Here is a 24,618-nt window from a genome sequence, read left to right on the forward strand (position 1 = left end):
CTCACTTTCACCACGGGTTTAGGAAAGGATTCTGAGTTTTTGCCCTTGTCTAAGAAAGGAAATCAAATTGACTTAAATTTTCATTTTCTTTCAAAGTAAGTCTTATATTCAGACAAATTACTCAAGTTCCTCAATGAGTCCTGCCCCATTCCTCATTCTTTTATCAGAAAGTTTATAAAAAGTTGGATGATGGGAGAATTTGGATTAGTTATGAGCTTTTCTAAATTTTTTTGAATTAAGTATAATTACAGATTACATAACTGAAATACACAATTTAGCTGATTCAGAGAATCATAAATATATGTTTTGGGGGTCAAAGTATGAAGCATTTTTTTACCTTTCCCAGAACACTTTCATCTTAACACATTGCGGATGGATCTTGAGAATTCTCGATTCATATTACACAGTGTTTTACAAAGTATCATTCTTTAAAAAGATATTAGCTTGTAAGCACATGTAATAAATAACTTCAAAATGCAATGGGTATTTAATTTTAAAGTGTGCCTTTAACATTTATGTAAAAACGTTTTTGTACTTGTTCAATAGAAATTTATCTGGCTACTGGGTAAAGCTAGCAATAAAACTACTGGTCCGCAATGTGTTTAACATATCTTTAAAGATAAATTTACTTACTCTTTTATTTAGCAAACTAGAGGCCCAGTGCATGAAATTCGTGCACGGGGTGGGGGGGGGTGTCCCTCAGCCCAGCCTGCACCCTCTCCAGTCTGGGACCTCTTAAGGGATGTCCCACTGGGATCGGGCCTAAACGGGCAGTTGGACATCCCTCTCACAATCCAGGACTGCTGGCTCCCAACTGCCCTCCCCTGCAGCCCTGGTCCCCCCCCCCCCCCCAACTGCTCTCCCCTGCAGGCCTGGTCCCCCCCAACTGCCCTCCCCTGCTGGCCTGGTCCCCCCCAACTGCCCTCCCCTGCTGGCCTGGGTCCCCCCCAACTGTCCTCCCCTGCAGGCCTGGTCCCCCCCAACTGTCCTCCCCTGCAGGCCTGCCCCCCCAACTGCCCTCCCCTGCTGGCCTGGTCCCCCCCCCCCAACTGCCCTCCCTGCTGGCCTGGTCACCCCTAACTTCCTACAACTGCCCTCCCCTGCAGGCCATCTTGTGGTGGCCATCTTGTGTCCACATGGGGGCAGCCATCTTGTGTCTTGGTGTGATGGTCAATTTCTATATTACTCTTTTATTAGATAGGATACTAATATTTACTGTCCTATCCAGAATTAACATCATATAATTCTGTGGAATTTATTGAAGTACTCAGTTCTTAGCACCTATACTCTTTATAAATGTAATTGAAGCCAATGATTATTTTTTTATTTTTACAAATATTTTATTTATTTATTTAGTTAATCCTCACCCAAGGACAGTTTTCCATTGATTTTTAGAGAGAGTGAAACATCTATGTGAGAGAGACACATCGATTGGTTGCCTCTCACACACACCCCAACTGGGCCTACAACTGAGGTACATGCCCTTGACCAGAGTCAAACCTGTGACCCTTCAGTCCATGGGCTGACACTCTATCCACTGAGCCAAACTGGTCAAGGATTAACCCTGATACTCTTCCTAGCACATTTTAAAAATTATTTTAAAATCTTTCAATAAAAGTAATTTCTCTTTTCCCACTGACTGATATATTTTTATTAATTCAGTTGGTTTTGGGGGCATAGATATGTGATAGAGCACGTAGAATTGTTGCTGACTCCAGCAATTCTGGTTGTTCTAGAGTAGTTTATATCAGCTTTTCTTGCATTATCCTCTGTTTAGAAAATAATATTTTCAAAAAAATTGCATCTTTTAAAATTTAAATAGTTAGAAAGCCTTTTTAAAAAACATTTTGACATTAAAAATTGTATTTTCTAACATTTAAAATTTAATATAATTCATTGATGAATTATGGTTGTTTGATATTTATATTTATACTAGAGGCCCAGTGCACAAAATTCATGCATGGGGGCGGGAAGTCCCTCAGCCCAGCCTGCACCCTCTCCAATCCGGGACCCCTCAGGGGATGTTCGACTGCCGGACATCCCTCTTGCAATCCAGGACCACTGGCTCCTAACCACTCGCCTGCCTGCCTGCCTGATCACCCCTAACCTCTCTGCCTGCCTGCCTGATTGCCCCTAACTGCTCTCCCCTGCCGGCCTGATTGTCCCTAACTGCTCTCCCCTGCAGGCCTGATCGCCCCTAACTGCTCTCCCCTGCTGGCCTGATCACCCCTAACCGCCTCTGCCTTGGCCCCCGCCACTGTGTCTTTGTCCAGAAGGATGTCCGGAAGATGTCCAGTCTAATTAGCATATTACCCTTTTATTAGTATAGGTTTATATGATCAGTAATAAGTGAAGTGTAATTACACAAAAGATTTGCTATAATAAAAACGATACTAGCTATTTTTCCTATTACATGAAATAACTATAGTTACTTATCTGTTGCTCTATTTATTTCTCTTCCTAGATGAATATGTCAAACCTTTCACACCAGAGAAAGCAAAAGAAATTATCATGTCTTTACAGCAACCTGCAGTCTTCTGTAATATGGTTTTTGATTGGCCAGCACAACACTGGACTGCTGAGCACCTTTCCAAGGTCCTTCATGGCAAGCAGATACGATTTAGGATGGGAATGAAAAGTACAGATACAGGTAGGTATGATTACCACAAGTAATCATAATAATAATGTCTCTTCAATAGCATTTCCACATTCCCAGCAGTGTGTTCTTTATCTCTAGAAAATCCTTTATTTCTAATTCTCCTTTTGACCATTTTCAGATAGAGAATATTTTATTAGAAGTTTTAGGACAGTTTGTGTTAAGATTTTTTTTTTAACCCTTTGCACTCGCTTGCTTTTTTCTTGATTCCTTTATTCTAATGCTAACCGTGTTGAGTCACACTCGGCATCCAAGTGCAAAAGGTTAAAGAATAAACAACCTATCCTCATCTCCATATATAAAAGCCTAAGTGATCGTCTGACTGTTTGCCCATCCGACTTGTAGCTATGACACGCAATGACCACCAGAGGGTAGACGCTTAATGCAGGAGCTGCTGAGCTGTGTTGACTTGGCAGCTGTAGTTCTCGGATGATACACCCGGAACTGGAGAGGAGGGAGCCTGATTCTGGGGTGCGTCACCCGAGAACCGCCCTCTCGCAATCTGGGACCCGTTGGGGGATGTCAGAGAGCTGGTTTTGGCCCGATCCTCGCAGGCCATACCGAGGGACCCCACCAGTGTAGGAATCTGTTCACCAGGCCTCTAGTATAAAATGTTTTTGTTCAAGTATGTGGCAAGTGCTTAATAAATATTTGTTAATCTGCTATTATTTCTGTTCCCACATGACTGAAAATGACCAATAGTAATCTAATAGTTGCTCCCAATTTTGACTTGCATAGAATGTGTCCTTTTATGTGTGGCTTCAGGCACTATTTTATAGTGCTCAGTCTTGGTTGAAATTTTATCTCTCTGCCTTATCAGCTGCCTGACCTCCATTGCAGCTAATATGTAAAGCTATTTTCTTATTCTCTTAAGCAATTAGATTTTGCCAGCTCCCTCTTCTTCCCTGAAGACTTGTAATGTTTTGATTTGTTTGCCTTATAGTCAGATAGCACAATTATTGTTACCTCTCAGAATCCTATATAATAAAAGGCCAATATGCAAATCGACCAAACGACAGAAGGACCGGTGGCTCTGAAGCACACTGACTGCCAGGGGGCAGACGCTCAACGCAGGAGCTGCCCCCTGGTGGTCAGTGAGCTCTCTCGGGGGGAGCGCCGCTCAGCCAGAAGCTGGGCTCACAGCTGGTGAGAGCAGTGGTGGTGCCAGGAGCCTCTCTGGCCTCCACAGTAGTACTAAGGCTGTCTAACTGCCAGCTTAGGCCTGCTCCCCCTGGCGGGCCTAAGCCAGCAGTAGGACATCCCCTGAGGGCTCCTGGACTGCAAGAGGGTGCAGGCCAGGCTGAGGGAAACCCTCCCCCCCCCCCAATGAGTGCACGAATTTTGTACACTGGGTCTCTAGCAGTTAATGTAAGAGAAGGATATCATTTCTAATCTAAAGGAGTCCACAACATTGTCTGGCTTCAGAATGTGTGTTTAACTTATATTTAAATATGGGCAGGTTTGGTAGTCTAGAAATTGAGCGTTTTAAGTATTGCTGTGAGGTGACCTATGAATCTACTAACTGAGACAGAGTTTAAAAAATTATCCGTCTTCTCAAAGCTTCTTTCTTTCATGTTGACCTTCTAGTAGATCTCATAGAATTATTCGGTTTTTGGTGTCTAGACTCTCCTTGTATTCCTATGACAGAACGAAATGTTTTTGCTGTATTTTTTTAAATTAAATGCTAGACCAGCAGCAGCCACATAAAAATCAGCATGTGCTTTTTCCTTCTTGATTGTAGTCAAATAAATCTTCCACTCATTGAAGACAATAATTTGGAGAGAAATAGGACATAATTTTTCCCCCATCCTGGTTAGACTCTAAATACAATACTACTACTAATAGCTAACAGTTATTGAGAGCTATTGTGTCAGTCACTGGTCTAAGTGCTCTATGGATATTAACTCTTAATCTTATTCAGACTTATAGATGAGTCACAGTAATTTGACATTTTCAAGTTGATACTTAAGCATAAAAGAAAGTAGAAAGTCTTTGTGGTTGTGACAACTCCTTTGAGTTTTTACTAAAGATATTTTGTTCTTTTTAAAAATTAAAATAAAATTCACATAATGAAAATTTCACCATTTTAAGTATACAGTGGTTTTAGCATATTCACCATGTTGGGCAACATCATTACTATCTAATTCTAGAACATTTTCATCGCTCCATAACGAAGCCCAGTACCCCTTTAGCAGTCACCCTCTATTCTACCTCACCGCCAGTGCCTGGCAACCACTAATCTACTTTCTGTTTTTATTGATTTGACTATTCTGGGCACATCATATAAATGTAATCATACAATATTGTGGCTTTCTGTGCTAGTTTCTTTCACTCACATAGCATGTTTTCAAGATTCATCCTTGTCGTAGCATGTATCTGAACTTCATTTATTTTTATTACTGAACTAGAGGCCCAATGCACAAAATGCGTGCATAGGTAGGGTCCCTAGGCCTGGCCAGCGATCAGGGCCAATGAGGGCCTTCCAGCTGCCAACCGGGGCCTTCCTTTGTTCCACGTTGCCCCCTGGTGGTCAGTGCACGTCATAGTGAGTGATCAGTCTCCTGGCTGAATTTCCACAGGGACAATTTGCATATTAGGCTTTTATATTTATAGGTATTCCATTATGTGTATGTATCACATTTTGCTTATCCATTAATCAGTTTCTGGCCGTTTGGGTTGTTTCCACTCTTAGGCTATCATAAATTAGGCTGCTATGAACATTTATGTACAAGTTTTTGTGTGGACATATGTTTTCATTTCTCTTGGGTTTATACCTAGAAGTGGAATTGCCAAGTCATACAGTAACTCTGTATTAAACCTTTTGAGGGACTGCCAAACTGTTTTCCAAAGCAGCTGAACCATCTTACATTCCCACCCCAATAAAATGAGTGTCCGAGTTCTCTGTCCTTGCCAACACTTACTCCATTTTTTATTCTGGCCATTCTAGTGGGGTGAATTATTATCTCATTATGCTTTTGATACACATTTCCCTTGACTAATGATGTTAAGCATCTTTTCATATGCTTATTGACCACTTGGGTATCTTTTTTGGAGAAATGCCTATTCAGATGCTTTGCCCATTTTCTAATTGAGATGTTTTTTGCTTTTGGGTGGTTTGTTGTGTTGTGTGTTTTGTTTTTTGGGTTTTTTTTTTTTTGTCTTGTTGAGTTATAAAAGAGTTCTTTATATATTCTGGATACTAAATCTTAAAGTTATTCTTTGAGTATAAATGCAATTCTGCCACAAGCAATAAGAGAGCTGACTCAGAGTCAGCTTGCATGGATTCAAATTTTGGCTTACTGTGTGATTTTGGGTAAGTAACTTAACTTGTCTGTAATAGATTAAGTGTGTTCATGTACATAATACATTTAGAACAGTGCCTAGCACATAGTAAATGCTCAATAAATGTTATTTAAAAATAAATAATTTAAAAATAAAAATATGACTCGCTTATTGTAGAGAATATTGAAAAAAAAAGGAAGATCCAGAGAAATTAAAAAGCACTTGGTCCTATTACCAAAGTGTACATATGTCCATATGCGCCTTTTTGTCTTTTAAAAATAATGTATTAATGTTCATAGCCTGCTTTTCTTTTTTACTTAACATATTCTGAGCAGCTTCTCTTAACATTAAATGTGACTTTTAAATGGCCACCTAATATTCCATTATATGATAATACCATGATGTATTTTTTAAATTCTTTTATTTTGATATTTAGATTGCTTAGAAGTTTTAAATTTTTAAATAGGACTGTAGTAAACAACTTTGAAAATAAATCTTGTCCAAGTTTGTGATTATTTCTCTAGAATAGATTTCTAAAAGGATCATGAAAGGGATATGACCATTATCATCAGTAGCAACAATACTCATGAATCTTCTTAACACAACAACCCTCTGAGTCATTTGGAATGCCTCTCTTAAGTGGTGTCCGGTGATTTGATGACTTACACCCTAAATATCTAGTAGCAACCTGCTTCTCTCTTTCTCCATGGCCATCCTCTAGATGGGGTTACCCTGCTTTCTCTCCTTCCAGTAGCCTCATCTATAGCACCACTGCACCTCCTGCTCTCCCTACCTAGGCTATTCTTCTTCATACTGAAACCAGAGACAGGTTTTTTTTGTTTTTTTTTTTTTTAAACTCATCTTATTTCTCTGCTTAAAGCCTTAAATGGCTTCTCATTACCTTTAGGCTAAAGGTCAAAATTTTGTTTTGGTGTAGAAAGCTGTATTTGTCTCATCAGCTTAATCCCTCTTCCTGAGCTCAAGCCAAACAAGCATTTCTGCATTTTTTGTATTTCCAGAGATTTGTTTCTTACCTCAGGGCCTTTGTGTCTGTAGTCTAGCCATGCTTCTCTCTGTTCCTCTTTCCCCTTACTCCACCTTTACCTAGTTAATTTCTCTTCTTCCTTCAGATATTAGCTCAAATGGCATTTTCTCCTGGAAGTCTTTCCTGACCACATCTCCCCCCTTATCCCCAAATGTGTGATTCTTAAATTATCTCAGATCACCCACTATTTCTTAGTAACATTTAGCATAGTTATAATAACTGATTAGTTATGTCAGTAATGAACTGTTTTAAAGTCTCTCTTCCCATGAAGAAGTTCACTTTCTCATGGTGGACTGAGCTCCTAATGGACATTCAGATATTTGTGTGGGGTGAAGAATGAAAGACCTTTGATACTACGGCCCAGCTCTTTGCAGACGGCACTTTTTAAAAAATAATCTTGCTTGGGATGCTGAACACACAATACAACATACAGATGATATATTATAGACTGTATCCTGAATAATTATTTTTAATATATTTTTTTTTATTGATTTCAGAGAGGAAGGGAGAGGGAGAGAGAGAGATAGAAACATCAGTGATGAGAAGGATTCATTGATTGGCTGCCTCCTGCACACCCCCTACTGGGGATTGAGCCCACAACCCGGGCATGTGCCTCCGACCGCAATCGAACCCTGACCTGGTTCATAGGTCAACCACTGAGCCATGCCAGGCAGGCTGAAACCTATATAATTTTATTAACCAATGTCACCCCAATAAATTCAGTTAAAAAGAAATGAAAACAATTTTGCTGATAGGTGAAAAATAACATCTCATGAGTTTAATTAACATTTCTTTGGTTGCTGGTGATATTGAACATGTATTCATGTTTAGTGGCAATTGTATTTTCTTTCTGGTAATTGTTCTTTGACTATTCCTTATTGGGCTTTCATGTTTTTGAGGGTTGTTTTTTTTTAAATAAATTCCTTACATATTAAGAACACTGTATTTGTTACTGATCTTACCAGACTAAAGGGGTCCATTTGCCAGCACCCATCAAAACCCAATAAGATGTGACCAAGAGTTTACAGCAAAGAAAGTAAAGATTTATTTAAGGAAATGGCATAAGCCCGCAGTCACAGGTAAGCTAGTGCTCTAAAACCTGGCTCCAGGAGGGACCACACAGGGACAGATTATGTATGGGGAAAATTAGTAATCATGGTGATTTGGGGAGTTGGAGTTGTAGGCTCTTCTGATTGGTTGGGGGCAACGTAGGGAGTAGTTGATCATTGTTTCAGGTCCTGAGGTCAGCCATTGTGTTGTTCTGCCTAGCTCAGTGAGGGTGTGGCCAGTGGAGTCCTCCTGCTTTTATGGGCTGGGGACTGAAATACAACTGAGGTCAAGATGTGTGGTTGGTTTTACCACAGCTCTGTTTCTGTGGTCAACAGACTTGAGGCTTCATTCTTAAGACAGTTGATGCTGACTGGAGTCTGATGTCCTAAGGGCTTAAGCATTAAAAAAAAGAGAGAGGATTGGCAGAAAGGAGAATGGATCATGTGAAAGAAATGCAGTTTCTACCTGGATACACTAATGTGTTTCCCACGTTATTATTTGCCTTCTGATTTTGCTTCATTTTTTTTTTACCTTTTTTATATAGTCAAATCATATAATTCATTAATATTTTTAATCTTATTTATTTAGAAATTTCTTCTTGTATCCTGAAAATAAATATTTTTTAAAATATGTATATTTTTGTATTTCAGAGAGCGAGAGAGAAATATCAATGATGAGAGGGAATCATTGATCAGCTGCTTCCTGCATGCCCCCCACTGGGGATTGAGCCTCCAACCTGGGCATGTGCCCTGACCAGGAATCAAACCGTGACCTCCTTGTTCATAGGCTGTCGCTCAACACTGAGCCATGCCAGCCAGGTCTGAAAATAAATATTCTAATATTTTTTAATAGCTTAATGATTTCTTTTTATATCTTACTCAATAAAAGCTTTCTTTCAGAAGAGCTTTTCACTTTGTTGTTTAACAACTAAATCAGCCAATAGTAAGGATAGTTTTTAGTTTTAAGGTTAAAACTGTGTCTTTTTATAAAAAAAACTTAGAATATTTTACTATTTTATTTAAAAATGAGTGATTACGCCCCTGGGTCCGGGTGAGGCCACGCGCTCCTGTGTCCGGGTGAGGCTGGGTCCCGGTCCCGGGTGAGGCCGCACGCCCCCGGGTCTGGTGAGGCCGCGCGCCCCTGGGACTGGGTGAGGCCACGCGCCCCCAGGTTCGGGTAAAGCCGCACGCCCCTGGGTCCAGGTGAGGCTGGATCCCGGGTCCGGGTGAGGCCGCGTGCCCCTGGGTCCGGGTGAGGCTGGATCCCGGGTCCAGGTGAGGCTGTGACACCTTAATCAATAAAGAAATTTAAAAAAAATAAATAAATAAAAATAAAAAAAATAAAAATGAGTGGTTAATTTAGTAGTGTTTTTAAACATTTTTTATTAAATTTATTGGGGTTACATTGGTTATAAAATTATATAGGTTAATAAAATTATACAGATTACAATTCTATAATTTATCTGCATATTGTATTATGTGTTTACCACCCAAAGTTCAATCTCTTTTATCACCATATGTTTGATCCTCTTTATCCTTTGATACCTCCCCTCCACCTCCCTTTTCCTCTGGTAACCACCATACCATTGTCTGTGTTTTGAAGTTTTTGTTTGTTTGTTTTATTTGTTCATTTGTTGCTTCTAGTTTTATATCCTGTACTAGAGGCCCAATGCACGAAATTCATGCAAGGATAGGCTCTCGTAGTCCCGGGGCGGCCCCGGCTGCCTCGGAGGCCCTGGCTGCCCAGCCACACCCGCTTTTGCCTGGCGCTGCCTGCATCCGCCGCCACACCCCCCTGGAACCCCAGTTCCACAGAGTCCCCCCCGCCCCCCAATCAATCATTCCCACAGAGGATAGCCTGGGCCTCCCTCTTTGGAGCGATCACGGAGCGCCCCCTCCCCCCCCCCCCCATCGATTGTCCCACAGTAGGTGGCCTGGGCCTCCCTCTTTGAGGCGATCGTAGGGCGATTATGGGCCCCGACCAATCACATCGCACCCGCTTTGGCTGGCCTGGTGCCAGTGCGTGTTTAGCATGGTCATCTGGAAGATCGTCTGGACAGTTGTTCTGCTGTTCGGTCATTCGGTCGATTTGCACATTATGCTTTTATTATTATAGATATGAGTTAAATTCATATGGTTCTTGACTTTCCTGTCTGACTAATTTTGTTTAGCATGATATTCTCAAGACTCATCCATGTTGTTGCAAATGACAGTATTTTATCTTTTCTTATGGCTGAGTAATATTCCATTGTATATATGTACCACAATAGTATTGTGAAAGTTATAAGTGATTTTAATTATATAGCAAGTGCAAAATTAATTTTTTATTAATTGAAAAGATAGTTAACATTTTTGGTTGAAATTATCTTTATTTTTTAAAAAACAATTTTGGAAAACTGTTTCAAATACATTTAAAGTTTGGTTCTCTTACTTTGCAGTTCCTCAATTTGAAACTTCATGTAGTTACGTAGAAGCTACACTTGAAGAGTTTCTGACCTGGAACTGTGACCACTCTAGTATTTCTGGACCATTTATAGATTATGATTATTCCAAATTCTGGGCTTATGCTGACTATAAATATGTTGTCAGTCTATTTGAAGACAAGACAGATATTTTCCAGGTAAGTCAACACATTCCTTTTAATCATGATATTAATTTGTTCTTGAGGAAAGATCACAAATTAGAAATTCCCTGGTCCCATTTCCCTCATTGTCATTTTCTCTCAAAAGAGGTTCACTGTGGGTGTTGAGTATTTTATCCACTCTAGCCAAAAATATTTGTTCAAGAGAAGCGGAATATTGGGCACACACACGAGCAGCCTTCTCACTGTTTTTCTACTCACCAAATTTCCTATGCACTTTCTCCTGTGCCTTTAAACAGCTCCTGAGCTAGTTTGGAGTCAATTAGAAGCACAGATTATGTATAACACTTCATTTCCTCTGACCTACATAGAAGTTTTCATTCTGTTGGTGAGACAGAGGTACAGAACTGATTACATGAAGAAGCATTCCAAGATGCTGCTTCCATCTCTCCCTGTTTGGAGGGTGTAGTGCAGATTTAAGGCCTGGGTCAGGTGCTGGGCTCCCACTTTATTGTTGTATTTGATTGTAGGAGTCCTGCAGAAGTGTGGGCGTACTTGCAGAAGTAAGAATGTGGAAGTTCTTTGCCATGTGTTGACATAATTGACAGCAGAGTTTGCAGGCTACAATATCCTTTTAAGTGTTTTCTACTGCCAGTTTATTTTGTGGAGTGGTTTTGCAAACTCCCTGCTCTGATTTCTGGGTGTCTTATGCCTCGGCCATGAATGGGAGTAGTCCCTGGAAGTTGTTAGGATGACTTTGCCTTGCCCACAATCAGGTCAAGGCTCCAGAGTCCTTTACCCTGCCCAGCCTTTGTGGAGAGAAGTCTTAGCCATAACTGCAGGCTATTCACCCCCCTCCTCCCTTCCTGCCCATTACCACCACTCCCTCTCTGGACTTCCCTCTCACATAGGCTGTAGCCCTTGGACTCGTGAGAAGTTTTTAATTCAGCCTGTGTGTGTGTGTGTGTGTGTGTGTGTGTGTGTTTTTTTTTCCACTTTGAATCAAGGTGTAGATGCTGATGCTTACATAATTACTATGATACAATTGTTAATACTTTGTAGATTTCTTTATTAAAATTTTAAATGCCTTTTGGTTTTTATTTTAAAAATGAAAACTATATCAGCTGTTTCATAATTGTTAGGTGAGGATATATTTTTATTCTCATAACCATGAAATAAATCCATCAGTTTTAAAAACATTTTGTAGATGCTGTCTGAATCCAAAGTCTATACCAAATCTACTCTTTACTCATTTTTAAATGATAATTTTGAGGTAATTTTTTTCTTACAATTTTAGTTGTGATCGCTTTATGGATATTTAACCCTAGACCTTTTATATATCATAGTGAACTTTTAGAGTATTTCATTATTATTTCTCATATCCCCCACCCAATCTGTAGATTAGATTAGTACTTTTTTACTCTAAATTTCAGGCGAAATGTTGTGTAATAGTAATACTTCTCAAGTACTTATAATTGATGCTTTTCTAAGTGCTTTACATTTATAATCCTCACAGTAACCCTATGATTTAATAATTATCTTTATTTTAAGAAAAATGAGGCACAAAGTGGTTAAGTGAAAAAGCTTTTGAAAATATACAACTAAGAAAAGAGTAACCCAAGCTGTCTGCCCTCCAACCTTTAACTGCTTCACTGTATGCCTCCAGAAAATATATTCAGTTCAGTGGGAACTCTACAGATTTTAGGAATTCCATTTATGCTCAGTCTAGGCTCACTCTGCTTTGGATAAATCTCTGATCTGACCCCATCAGTTGTATCTGTCTCAGCCCAGGCATAACAGCACTGGGCATACATGTATCCAGTCCATTAAGTGTGGACATAAAAGCAGTCTTTTGGCAATGTGCTGGAATTCTAATTGAGCCCTTATAAAATCTGATCATTTTAGTTGAATGAGTTTTCTGTCAGTTCACATTATGTTGATTAAGTCTCTGGATTAGAACAGGCAAATCTGCTATGAAAAACCAAGTCTATTGAGATTATATTATTTTTTAGCTCAGTTTTCTGAGTACCAAGTCTTCTTACATCAGATACCAAAGTTGTTACCATTTTTCTTTTACCGCTATAACTCATTTGGCCACTTAGTCTTATTACTTATTATTTCAAGCATTCATCTGTCTGTCATGGTAGGTAGGTAAACATTAAAACTCATCAATTTTTAAAGTATTAATTCATTTTGAATAAACTCATATGTGAACATAAGTAACATTTTAATGAAAATAACCATATTCAAACTTTTTTTAGTATGTTCTGAGAAGAGTGGTATTATTTTACATTTTTGTAAGTCTTTTTAATGTCTGCCTTAATAGAAGGCAGCTGGATTCTTCTATCTGTTTCTTCATTCAGTCTTTGGTAATTTTTTGATTTGAAGAATATGAAGAATATCTTACATCATGCATATGCAGTTGAAAATAGTTTTTTAGCAGCCTTTTTAGATATTGTGGGTTTTTAAAAATAGTCTACCAAACTTGACAAGGAGTAGTTTCTCAAAAGATTTGTTTGTTGCAGTAGAGTCTGAACCCATAATCACTGAACTCTTTGCACTCTCACAATAAACTCCATTGGTCTATCTTGTATAGAATGGAGCTTTTATAATACTGTTCATCAGCCATTTGGAAGATACTGGTTTATTGTGTTATGTAGATGTTCCAACTATTGACACATTTCTGTATGCATCATCAAAAAAAAGTGATTTGCTAATATTACCATTCTCATCAGAAAGACTTTTAAGTATTAGGAAGCTTTCAAGTTTATGGGTTTCAGGATACAAGTTTCCAAAATCATTATCATTCTGTTCATAATATTTCCTTTTTCTTTTCTTTTTTACATGTTAAAATTTTATTTACAAAGCTGATTTGTTGTACAAAAGGTAAAAATGCTGTTACAATTTTGGTGTGACTGGAAGCCACAGACAGTTGGCTCACCAATCACAGCTATCCACACTACAGCAAGAGTCTTACTCGAAAACCTAACAGTGCTTACAATTTTGTTGGTATGCAGTCCCCCAGTTTGGTGGTGAATTTCCAAAAAGGAATAAATGGAGGAAGGCAGTTGTTATTCAAAATATTTTCTAATTTTCCTTGTGATTTATTCTTAGACTTATGAAGTATAATGTTTAGTTTCCAAATATTTGGAGGTTTTCTAGCTTTCTGTTACTGATTTCCAATTTAATTCCATTATAATTAGAGAATATACTTTGTATGATTTCACTCCTTTTAAGTTTATGGTTTTATGGCCCAGAATATAGTCAGTTTTGATAAATGTTCCAGGTGAACTTGAAACTAGTGTGTATATTGTTGTTGTATTTTATAAATATCAGTTACGTTGATTGTTCAAGTCTCCTGTATCCTTACTAATTTTCTGTGCACTTGTTCTGCCCATTACATAGAGAAAGGTGTTGAAATTTCCCAACTGTAATTGTATATTTGTTTCTTTTTCAATTAAGATTGGTCAGTTTTTGTTTTGTGTATTTTGAAACTATTAGATTCATGCACATTTAGGGTGATTATTTCCTGTTAATAGATTGAGCTTTCATCATGATGAAATGACCGTCTCTTCTGGGTTCTTCCTTGTTTTGATGTCTACTTTGTGTGAATTCAACTTTGTTTTATTTGCCTTTGGATTAATGTTAGCATGAAAAAGGAGTACTTACTATACATTCCATTTATATGGAACTAGAGGCCCAATGCACGAAGATTCATGCAAGAATGGGCCTTCCTTCCCCTGGCTGCTGGCACCACCTTCGCTCCAGCCAGAGCCGCCTTTCTGCCTTCCCACGCTGCCCAGAGGCCTGGAGCGGCTGGGGCGGTGCAGAACACCTGCGTCGTTGCCAAGGCGATAATGAAAGCGTCCCACCCACCCCCACTGCTTGGTGCCTGTGTATGCAAATTAACCCCCCATCTTTGTTGGGTTAATTTGCATACTCCTGATTGGCTGGTGGGCGTTGCGAGGGTATGGTCAATTTGTATCTTACTCTTTTATTAGTGTAGATTGTAGAATTCACAAATAAATAGACAGAAAGCAGATTAGTACTTGTCTAAGAATGAGGGAGTAGGGAGATATGGGTTACAAAGAGTCACTGGGGAACTTTTGGACATGATCAAAATGTTTCTCATCTTGATTGTAGTAATGGTTTCATACTAGTGTGTGTGTGTGTGTATATATATATATATATATATATATATATTGTATATATATGTATTTATATATATATGTATATATATGTGTATATATATATATTTATATATATAAATATACATATATATTTATATATATATAAATACATATATATAAATATATATATATTTATATATATATATATATATAAATTCGCCAAATGGTACACTTAATATATATATTCTGTTTATTGTATATCAATTATATCTCACATGGGTCGCCTAAGACTCCTGCATATCAAATATTTACATTACAATTCATAACAGTAGCAAAATTACAGTTATGAAGTAGCAACGAAAATAATTTTATGGTTGGGGGTCACCACAACATGAGGAACTGTATTAAAGGGTCGTGGCATTAGGAAGGTTGAGAACCACTGATCTAATCATTCCCAAACAATTTTCCTTTTTTAGTCATTATTATGGTAGATAAGAGGTCAGGGAGACCTCTTGTCAGTTTCTCGTATATTAACTCCCCTCAGCCCCCATCCTTTAGAAAATCTTTTTTCTGTGATTCTTTCTGAAGCAATGCTGTGGAACAGAATTTCTCACCTGCAGTCAGTGCTTCGACTCCCTCAAAACATAAGAAATTTTGTGTGTGCTTGCATTTCTCTGTGGATAGGGGTGTTGGCATTCATTAGATTCCCAAGGGAGTGTATCTAGAAGATTAAGAATCACTTAAACCAGCAGCTTCTTAGCTAAGGCAAACCCCTGCTTTTTGTTTTTATACTGCATGTCTTTAAGCTGCCTTTAGCTAAATTCCAGACTGAGGTGTGGTGACTTGTTCAACAGGGACCCAGGTTCACTGGAAGCCTTCCCCAAGCTCCCTGCTGGGGACCAGGCATCCTTCTTCTGTTATCTGCTCACTTCTGTCAGAGCATCTGCCACATTATAGTGAAAGGTTCCACTGAAGGGGCAACTTTCTTTATTAGATTTGAAGGCTGGGCCTGTGTTGCATTAATGTTTGTATCCCAAACACCCAGTGTCATACCAACTATGAGATAGATGCTTATAAATGTTCCTGGCCTGAACCATTTACTCATAATCAGGCCACAGATTCTTCTCTTCTTCCCAAGCAGCCAGTGTTATGAGCTCTTACCCTGAGGCAGGTGTAATTTTAGGCTCTGGGAATGCAGAGCTGAGTCACTGCATGGAGCTTATGGGCTATAACCAGAAGACACATGACTTTTGCCACTCCCTGGAGCGGCTGCACGTGAGCCATAGGCATTTACAGTGGTGCTGACCTTGCAAAAATTCCCCCTTCTGTAACAGACGTTTGTTGTATTCTCATGTTCCGCTATTTTCATCACTCAGAACAAAAATGGAAATGCTCATTCTAATCTTCCTCAAAACCATCCATTAAATGTCTCCCCAAAATATTCTTTCTCTGAATACAGCTGTTAATGGTTTGCCTCTAAAAATAGAAAACATAGATTGAAGATACTGATAAAAAGAAGTGTCAGCATTTAGGACCATGTTCTGCCCATGGAAGTGTTTTTTCTTTTGTTTTCTTATACTCAGTAGGAAATATTCATGATTGAAAAAATGAATAAAACCAAACCTGCAAGCAGGTTCACTAATTTGCTCTCTTCTAGCTTATATATATTTTTTAATTCCATGGATTTGGTTTTATGTCAAACTAATGTGCAGCACTACCATAAGAGGAATTGGTTGGTTCTTCATGGACTATAACTTTATTTTCAAAACAGGATGTGATATGGTCTGACTTCGGGTTTCGTGGAAGAAATGGACGGGAAAGTACATTGTGGATTGGCTCTCTGGGGGCTCACACACCCTGTCATCTGGATTCATATGGTTGCAACTTGGTATTCCAGGTACAAGGAAGGTAACACACATGCCCATGCATGAGAGTGTGTGTATGACTGTGTGCCTAGTGTACCTCTGTGTGTTGCACAGGAAGAGGAACCAGTACAGAGTGGGCGGTAGGACCTCAAGGTTTTAGTCCCAGCCCCGTCCTGTCAGCCTGCCTCATGACCAGGGCAGATCTCTTGACATCTGTTTGTTTCCTCCTTTGTGAAGTGAGGGGAGCAGTTGAAATGGTGGTTTCCATGTGTGTCTCTCAGCCATGTTCAGGATAGCCTTCAGAAAGCTGATCCTAGCCCTAGCCGGTTTGGCTCAGCTGAAAGAGCGTCCGCCTGTCTGTGGACCAAAGGGTCCTGGGTTCATTCCGGTCAAGGGCACGTACCTTGGTTACAAGCTCCTCCTTGGCCGGGGGCTCATGCAGGAGGCAACCAATCAATGTGTTTCTCTCACATTGATGTTTCTCTCCCTCTGTCTTTCCCTCTTTCTTCCACTCTCCCTAAAAATCAATGAAAAACTATCCTCTGGTGAGGATTAACAACAGAAAGCTGATCCTAGAATCTCAATTCAGTGAGATAGTGCTCTGCTTAGCTCTTTTACGTAAGAGTCTGCATGATGTTTAAGCTTTTATTTAAAAGCAGGAACACCTTTCCTTCAAGCCTAAACAAGTAAGAGCTGAGCAGTTTGCTGAAAGGAAGAGACCGCTGCCACCCCCAGGCCCCTGAGGCAATGCCAGGGAGCCTGGTTTGAGAACTGCTGGGCCAGAACTGCCTCTTAGTTTGTGCCTACCTGTAGACACAATGAAGTATTTTTTTGAAACTTGGGTCAGTTTTATATCTTCATCTATCTGTGGACCCTAAGAGACGTAAGAGCTAAGTCAGGTAATATTTTTGATAGCCCTTGGTTCTAGGAGTTATGTAGGAATGTAAGTGTTCCTGCCGTTGGGGAGATGTATTCCGGCTGTTGTATGTGCAGCCTTATTCCCCTAATTAATGATTCCCCGTTCTCTTCTCCTGGCCTTTCAGGGCTTTTATAGGGCAGCACAGAGGGAAAAGCAAAAAGAGTCATAAGGGTCTTGCCTCCCAGGCAAATACTGCTTATTCTCTGTTCTTTCAGCATGCCGAACCACGAGAGCTTTTTGAGCAGGGTTTGACATGCTGATTGATGTTTTCTGATTAGCAAAAGAAGGATGCATATATGTTACAGTTTAAGCCAAGCCAAGCAAATTCTATGGCATGGTTATCATTATCGCTCTTCCTTCGGTAAACACAGCTATGGAGCAGAGCTAGGAGCTGGTACCGGGAGAGGTCAGGAGAGCTGTGACCTAGTTCTGGCTCTCCCATTGACACTAGCCCAGTGGAAGACCCGAGCACGTACTGGGTCCCTCTTCCACTACTTTGCAAGTGAAATTAGACTGATGATCTCTTAAGAGTCCTTCCAACATTCTAATCATACTAAATACCCTACATTTTTCTAAACTAGTCATAGGTACAATGGAATGGAGCAGCTTTATCATCTCTAAGATAAAATGAGACCTGAGTGTATACTCTCTAGTTTGAAAATGGCAGACAACTGTTTCCCAGTTCTTTTTTTTGTTCTTTTTAATATCTCTTTATTGAATTCAGAGAGGAAGGGAAGGGGAAAGAGAAATAGAAACATCAATGATGAGAGAGAATCATTGATTGGCTGCCCGCCTGCAACCCAGGCATGTGCCCTTGATCAGAATCGAACCTGGGACCCTTCAGTCTGCAGGCTGATGGTCTATCCACTGAGCCAAACCAGCTAGGGCTGCTTCCAGTTCTGAAAGGACATGACGGCCCCAGTGGAACTGCATTGGGTCATGAGAGGGCTTCAGGCTTTTCTCAGAACTCGTGTGTTTTTCTACCTGACTTTCTCTTTGCTTCCCCACCAGTGTATTTCTGTGTCTCTTTGTTTTTGACACTTGCTCCTCCTTTACCTCGCATGTCTTCCCTCTATTGGCTGGAAGTATGGGTGTGTCTGGTGTGTAAGTTAAAATTTATCATCTCCATTTTTCAAAAATTTTTAAAGTGACTGAAACTTCTTACAGTTTTCTCTTTTTGAAAACTCCTTTATTATACTATACTATATTAGTTATGTGGCATCATTTATGCATTTGTCTTCCTTAATGGATTAACATAACAAAAGTTTAACTTAAAAAATTTACAACCCAAACAGGAAGAAGTCTGGAAACTACTTGGAGGATAAAACTACAGGTGGTTACTCTGGATAAGATAAGAATACAGATATGGTTACTCTGGACAAGATAAGAATACAGATATCTGAAAGGGTGGGGATTTTTCTGAGTAGCTGTAGAATGAGGAATAGGAGCAATTTATGAGGACTTGGATTTGGGATAAGAAAGAATGACCTTTCAAACTAGATCCTGTCCCAGGAAAGGGCTGCCTCAGGGCATCATGAGATTATTCTTTTCTTCCTGCCCTCCCTCCACCAGGTTCAGCAGAGATGCCAGCACTTACTGACATTGCTCCTCTATTGCTTTATGGATTGAATGAAAATGAGTAAAAACCAATATTTACTGCGGCCTTCTTACATGTTTTGTCTCAAGTTCAGAGTTCTAATTTATGTCTTCTTTGTTTAAATTAGGAAAAGATGGCATCTATTTCCCCCTGAAGACACTCCTCTCCTTTATCCAACTAGAATCCCTTATGAAGAATCTAGTGTGTTTAGTAAAGTCAATGTTGTCAATCCTGATGTAAAACGTTTCCCTCAGTTCCAGAAAGCTCGAAGACATGTGGTTACACTGAGCCCAGGACAGGTAATGCGGCAGCTGCGACTTGTCTCAAGTCCTTAGGCCACGTGCCTCTCCCTTTCCTCACCTTCCCCTAGTACTGGTACACATAAGAAGGGTTTCTTCCTTGGCGCTCTGCTATTGGAAGGTAGCTTTTCCAGCTGTAGGCTTCACATAGGCACTTCTTTCCTTCTCAGGTCATGGAAAGATGGAGGGATCACAGCTCCTCCTACTGGTAAAGAAGAGAATGCACTGTGCAGGAAGCAGCTTTCAAAGTCCTTTTTTTTTTCATGTTAAGAGCAAGTGTCAAGGCATGGGTATTTGAGCACTTCTGGAACCTTTATTCACAGTTCATATCTGTTCAACCGTGCTCGAACCCAGACACATACCGTTGCAGTGCATCTAGGGGCAGGGGCATTACAGAGGCAGAATGATGTGCTTTTAAGCAAGAGTGGATGTTGCTTTTGTAACTGTTTCTGAAACATTTCCAAAGTATGGTACCTAGTGCTGCTACCCAGTGGGGAAAGTCACCTTTACAACACTGGCATTGGCTGTCTGATGTCTTATTAACAACTTGGAAGGTCTGCTTAGTCTCTTACAGAGAGTTTACTCCCTCCCTTATCCCTCCCTCCGGCCTGTTTCCCTCCGTTGTCCCTTTCCCTGGCTCCCTTCCTGCCTCCTTCCTACCTGAGTACTCCAACACGAACAATGTGACTAAGTTGCTTCCACCCATTGGTGGTTACTCCCCTTCACCTTCCCCCCCAGCCCCTGGCAACCACTTACCTATTTTCTTTCTGTGTAGATTACCTGTTCTGGACATGTCACATAAGTGCACTCATGCAGCATATGAGCTCTGAGAACTGGCTTCTTTCACTTAGCATAATGTTTTCAGGGTTCATCCATGCTGTAGAATGTTATTAGTACTTCATTCCTTCTTATGGCTGAATATATTCCACTGTATGGAGATCTATTTTGTTTATCCATTAATCAGTTGATGGACATTTGGGTTGGTTCCACTTTTGAGCTATGATAAGTAATGCTGCCATGAACATTTGTGGACAAGTTTTTGTACATACCTACTTTTCAGTTCTCTTGGGTACATATATAGGAGTGGAATTGCTGGGTCATATTAATAACTCTGTGTTTAACTTTTGGGGGAACTGACAAACTTTTCCCCACACCATCTGCTTCATTTTATCTTCCCACCAGCAACATCTGACGCTTCCAATTTCTCTACATCCTCACCAACACTTGTTATTTCCCTTTACTGTTTTTATTATAGTTATAAAGATTCTAGTGGGTGTGAGTGGTTATAATTCATTTTCTTCTTTGATTTTAATAGCCAAATTTGAATGAGTGTTTTTGTCTATCATATCCATTTTCCTTACATCGTGCTTATTTCTTAATCCACTACAAACTGGCTCTCTCTCTTCTTACCTTACTGAAAGTACTCTGTGATGGGACATGCATGACCTCCTAATGACGGAATCCAGGGGTTGTGTTTAGTCCTGTTCCACTGAAAGGGGCTCTCTTCCCACATCCCAGCTCTGCTTGTCCACAGCGAGTGCCACCACTTTCCTAAATCTGAAGCCCACAAGCTTGAGGCCCTCCTTCCGGAGGAAATCTCGTACTGAGTCTGGACAAGTGTAGTCCTCCTTGACTCTGCCCGTTGCTTTTTTCTATTATACTTCCTATTTAAATCTTAACATTTAATAATTGGACTATTGCAAGAATCTCTCCTCCTTCCCAGACTCTGCTATAATGTCTCTATTTTAACCATCCCCCTACTCAAAGTTTCTTAGGCACTGCCAGTGCCCATAGGATAAAATCCAGACTGTGTGTTCTCATTTCAGAGACCTCCACAGACCCTCGCCTAACTAGCTCTCCCACCTCACCTCTCATTACTCCTTCTGCAGTGGTAAGACTGCCCTACTTGCTGTGCCTCAACAGCCCCACCTCCCTTGTCTGCGCCACTCCTCCCTCCTGATACGTCCTCATCCTTTTCTCTGTCTAAACTCTCTACCAGCCCTGGTTCAAATCACACTTCCTCCATCCGGGATGCCCCTGACCTTAGTTCGTGCCTGCGTCTCCCACCTTTGAAGTTCCCTTGCACCAGTGTCCACTCATCTAATTCACCACTTACTAGTATACCACCTTTCTATGTACTGCTTTTCCACTGGCTAGGTTTTAGACTGAAGAGGCAGAAACTATGTCCTATATTTTTACCGAGGCCCATTCTCAGAATTCATACCATTACTTTGCAATGGAAAGGAGGAAATATTAGATCTCAGAATTCTTTACTAAGTCTTAGATGTAAACAGATGAGGTCTTGGATTAAGGAGAGTAGAAACTGGAGGAGCTAGCAGTGTCCTTTGTAGAAAAGATGAATTTGTCAATAAAAAAGGAAATAAAAGGATTGTGGGTTTTTTCTTGTTTTCCTTTATCACAGAAATATCACTATAAATTCATTTGTATTACTTCCTTTTTTTAGTATCTTCAGTTGGGCTTTTATTTTGATTCTGATATAAAAATAAAATGTCCTGGGCTTGTGCTAACCATTCTTTATTTGGTTTTCAGGTTCTGTTTGTTCCCAGACACTGGTGGCATTACGTAGAATCCATTGATCCTGTCACTGTCAGTATAAACTCGTGGATTGAATTGGTACTTTATTTTTCTTAATAATTGTATTCCCTGCTTTTAAGATACACAAAGCCTGTTTCTAAAACGTGGTGATTAATTTTAACCAACATTCCAGTATTGCTTTGTGTTGCTGTATCATAAATTATGTGTTCTGTGCTCTGTGGATGGATGTTGAAGGTGGAAATAGGATTGTTAGTGATGTACCATTCTTTCTTTTAAGGGCACACACTGGGCCTTGAGGTTGGCTTGCAGGGTCTTTTTCCTTGACCAGTGTTGTTAGATTGTGCGGGCCTGGCTGGATCTGCCACGCATGTCTCATGTTGCCAGTCCCATCTCACACCATCTGGACCAGAAATACTGCTGCTTGATTTAGGGCTCTCATAACTAGTTGGACAATCCCCAGTCCTGGCTTATGCATTTTCTCAAAGCAGAGTCTTTCGGTGCTAGGTTTTTATCATTTCATTTCTGCCTGAAGCCTTTTCCTTCCAATACGCTCTGCTTAGTCCTGGTTGCCTGTTCTACTCGGCAATTAAAATGGCTGCCCATTTGGCTCAAGTCTATCTCTTCTACCCAAGGCCTTGATTGCATCTATACGCTCTCTCACCAGAGGATTTGACTGCACCTGTGCCCTCTTTAACCTCGGCCTTCACTCCATCTCTCTGTGCTCTCCGGCCTTGGTTGCACCTCCTCTCTTTGGCAGCTGCATTCCCCCCTCAGTCGGGCTCTTCTTACCCTTGGGTACCGGAAAGGGCTCTGGTGGAACACGCAGTAGTAGGAAGCTGTGTTGTGTGAGCTTAGAGCAGAGCTGTCGCCCTCGGGAGTTCGGTGCGAGGTGGGGCAGGAGGTCAGTAGACTCACCGAAGTTCTGCTTGTGGCGTGGTGAATTGGAGTTGGAGCACATGCCAGGGCAGAGTCCACGGAGTCCGCGTCCACTCCCTGTCCAGTCACATCTGCAGTGGCCCCAGCAGATGCCGCTTCTCCCGAGGCCGCTCATCCTGTGGTTGAACAGTGGGCTTGTCATCTGCCTGCTTATAGCCATTCCCATTATTTCTGAAACTATACACACTTTTTTCTTTTCTAAATATTTGAGGATACATGCGATGCGTCCCCTTAATTTTTTCAAGGGCTCTGCTTTATTGCACGATGTTTTTACGTGACTTTCTTTTCAGACGCTCCACCATTTGGGCTGTAGACTTGGAGTTAGGTAGACTTAAGACATAGGTCTACACCTCTGTTAGCCGTCTAACCTAGATGGTTACTTAATGCCATGAAGCCTAAGTTTCCTCACTGGTAGAACAGGGAATATAATTGCACTCACTTCAATAGGGTGGCTGTGAGGTTTACCTAATAAATTGGGCAAAACATGTATAAGAATCTAATACAGTGTATTAGATGGGAAGTATTTTAAAATAGAAATTTCCATGAGGAGGAGAAAGAGCTGTTATGCCAGGCCTAGCCCTCTTAATGTTCAGCACCTAAAACTGAAAACCAGTGGGCCTCATTTGGTACAGCATAAGATTTCTACCTCACCTGACTCAGATCCTCAATTTCTTCAGTACTGCTGATCATACTACATTAACTTTTTTAGTAATCTTATCTCACTTGCGGTTCATATCCAGCTCTACAATACCCATGCTTTTTCTTACATGATCAGTTGCCACATCAGATTGCCCTTCATCCTGAACTTGTAAAGCTGGTTCTTTAAACCTAAGTCCTATTCTTTAGTCATCTCTCTTGGTTTTCATCATGTCGATTCGGTTGAGCATTCCAGCTTCCCAAGATAATTTTGAAATTGAGTCTTATTGATGCTTTTAGTGAAACTCCTTCAGGCTGGCTTGTGCCCTTTTGGTATGTCACCATTAATCTTTGAGATTCTCCTGGCTCTCTGGTACATAATAGACACCCAAGGATTGCTTTGTACTTGCCGTGCCCCAAACTTGGAAGTCAATAATTTCTCCAAATGGCCAAGGTTCCTTTTAGTGGGAATGGTATTTAGAAATCCAGATTTGTGCTCTACGGCTGCTCATTGCTACTGGTGTCACTGTTTCCAGACTCTTTAAGTGGCGAAGCTAGAATGTGATATAGGTAGATAGATGATTGATTAGTTGATTGATAGATAGATAGATAGATAGATAGATAGAGATATACCTATACTTCTAATTCAAAGTTAACATTATAGGGATTTTTCTTATTTTATTTCTTTACTTTTATCTCTTCTCTTATGCTGAATTTCTGGGTCCTTAATAACAGTAACGTATTTACTTCTTTGTTTTATCCACCAATGTTTTTTCAGATGTCAGATTTACAATTCCAAATTCTAGTACTCATACGTGACTTTCTTTTCAAAAACTAAAACTTGTCACTAAAATTTAATATTTTCTTGCATCCTTTTTATCGTTAGACTATATCCTACTAACTGGATACAGAGTACTATTTTCAGTAGCCATCATGACAGAATCCTTTTCATTTGTGATTATGTTACTGTCTTCAGTTTTTTCTCTTAAGGCCTGCAACTGATTGGATGAGGTCCACCCACATTGTTGAGGACACTCTTCATTATTTAAATTCAACTGATTATAAAT

The 24,618-nt window shown here is 40.1% G+C and overlaps 1 protein-coding gene across 3 annotated transcripts in view; it reads left to right on the forward strand.

Moving 5' to 3' along the window:
• Nucleotides 1–24,618, forward strand: part of HSPBAP1 (HSPB1 associated protein 1) — a 43,379-nt gene that overhangs the window by 15,728 nt on the left and 3,033 nt on the right. Inside the window, exons 2-6 of one of the 3 annotated variants that reach the window (XM_079764915.1) lie at nt 2,465–2,650; nt 10,471–10,652; nt 16,515–16,651; nt 19,252–19,423; nt 21,974–22,057. In XM_079764915.1, coding sequence (XP_079621041.1) covers nt 2,465–2,650; nt 10,471–10,652; nt 16,515–16,651; nt 19,252–19,423; nt 21,974–22,057 — 761 coding nt within the window. Of the gene's footprint in view, nt 1–2,464; nt 2,651–8,456; nt 8,852–10,470; nt 10,653–16,514; nt 16,652–19,251; nt 19,424–21,973; nt 22,058–24,618 lie in introns of those variants that run through there. The other 2 variants (XM_079764913.1, XM_079764914.1) reach the window with 2 other exon arrangements.

The sequence above is a fragment of the Cnephaeus nilssonii genome (genome assembly GCF_951640355.1).
Source record: "Cnephaeus nilssonii genome assembly, chromosome: 3".
In the NCBI taxonomy this organism is placed as follows: Eukaryota; Metazoa; Chordata; class Mammalia; order Chiroptera; family Vespertilionidae; genus Cnephaeus; species Cnephaeus nilssonii.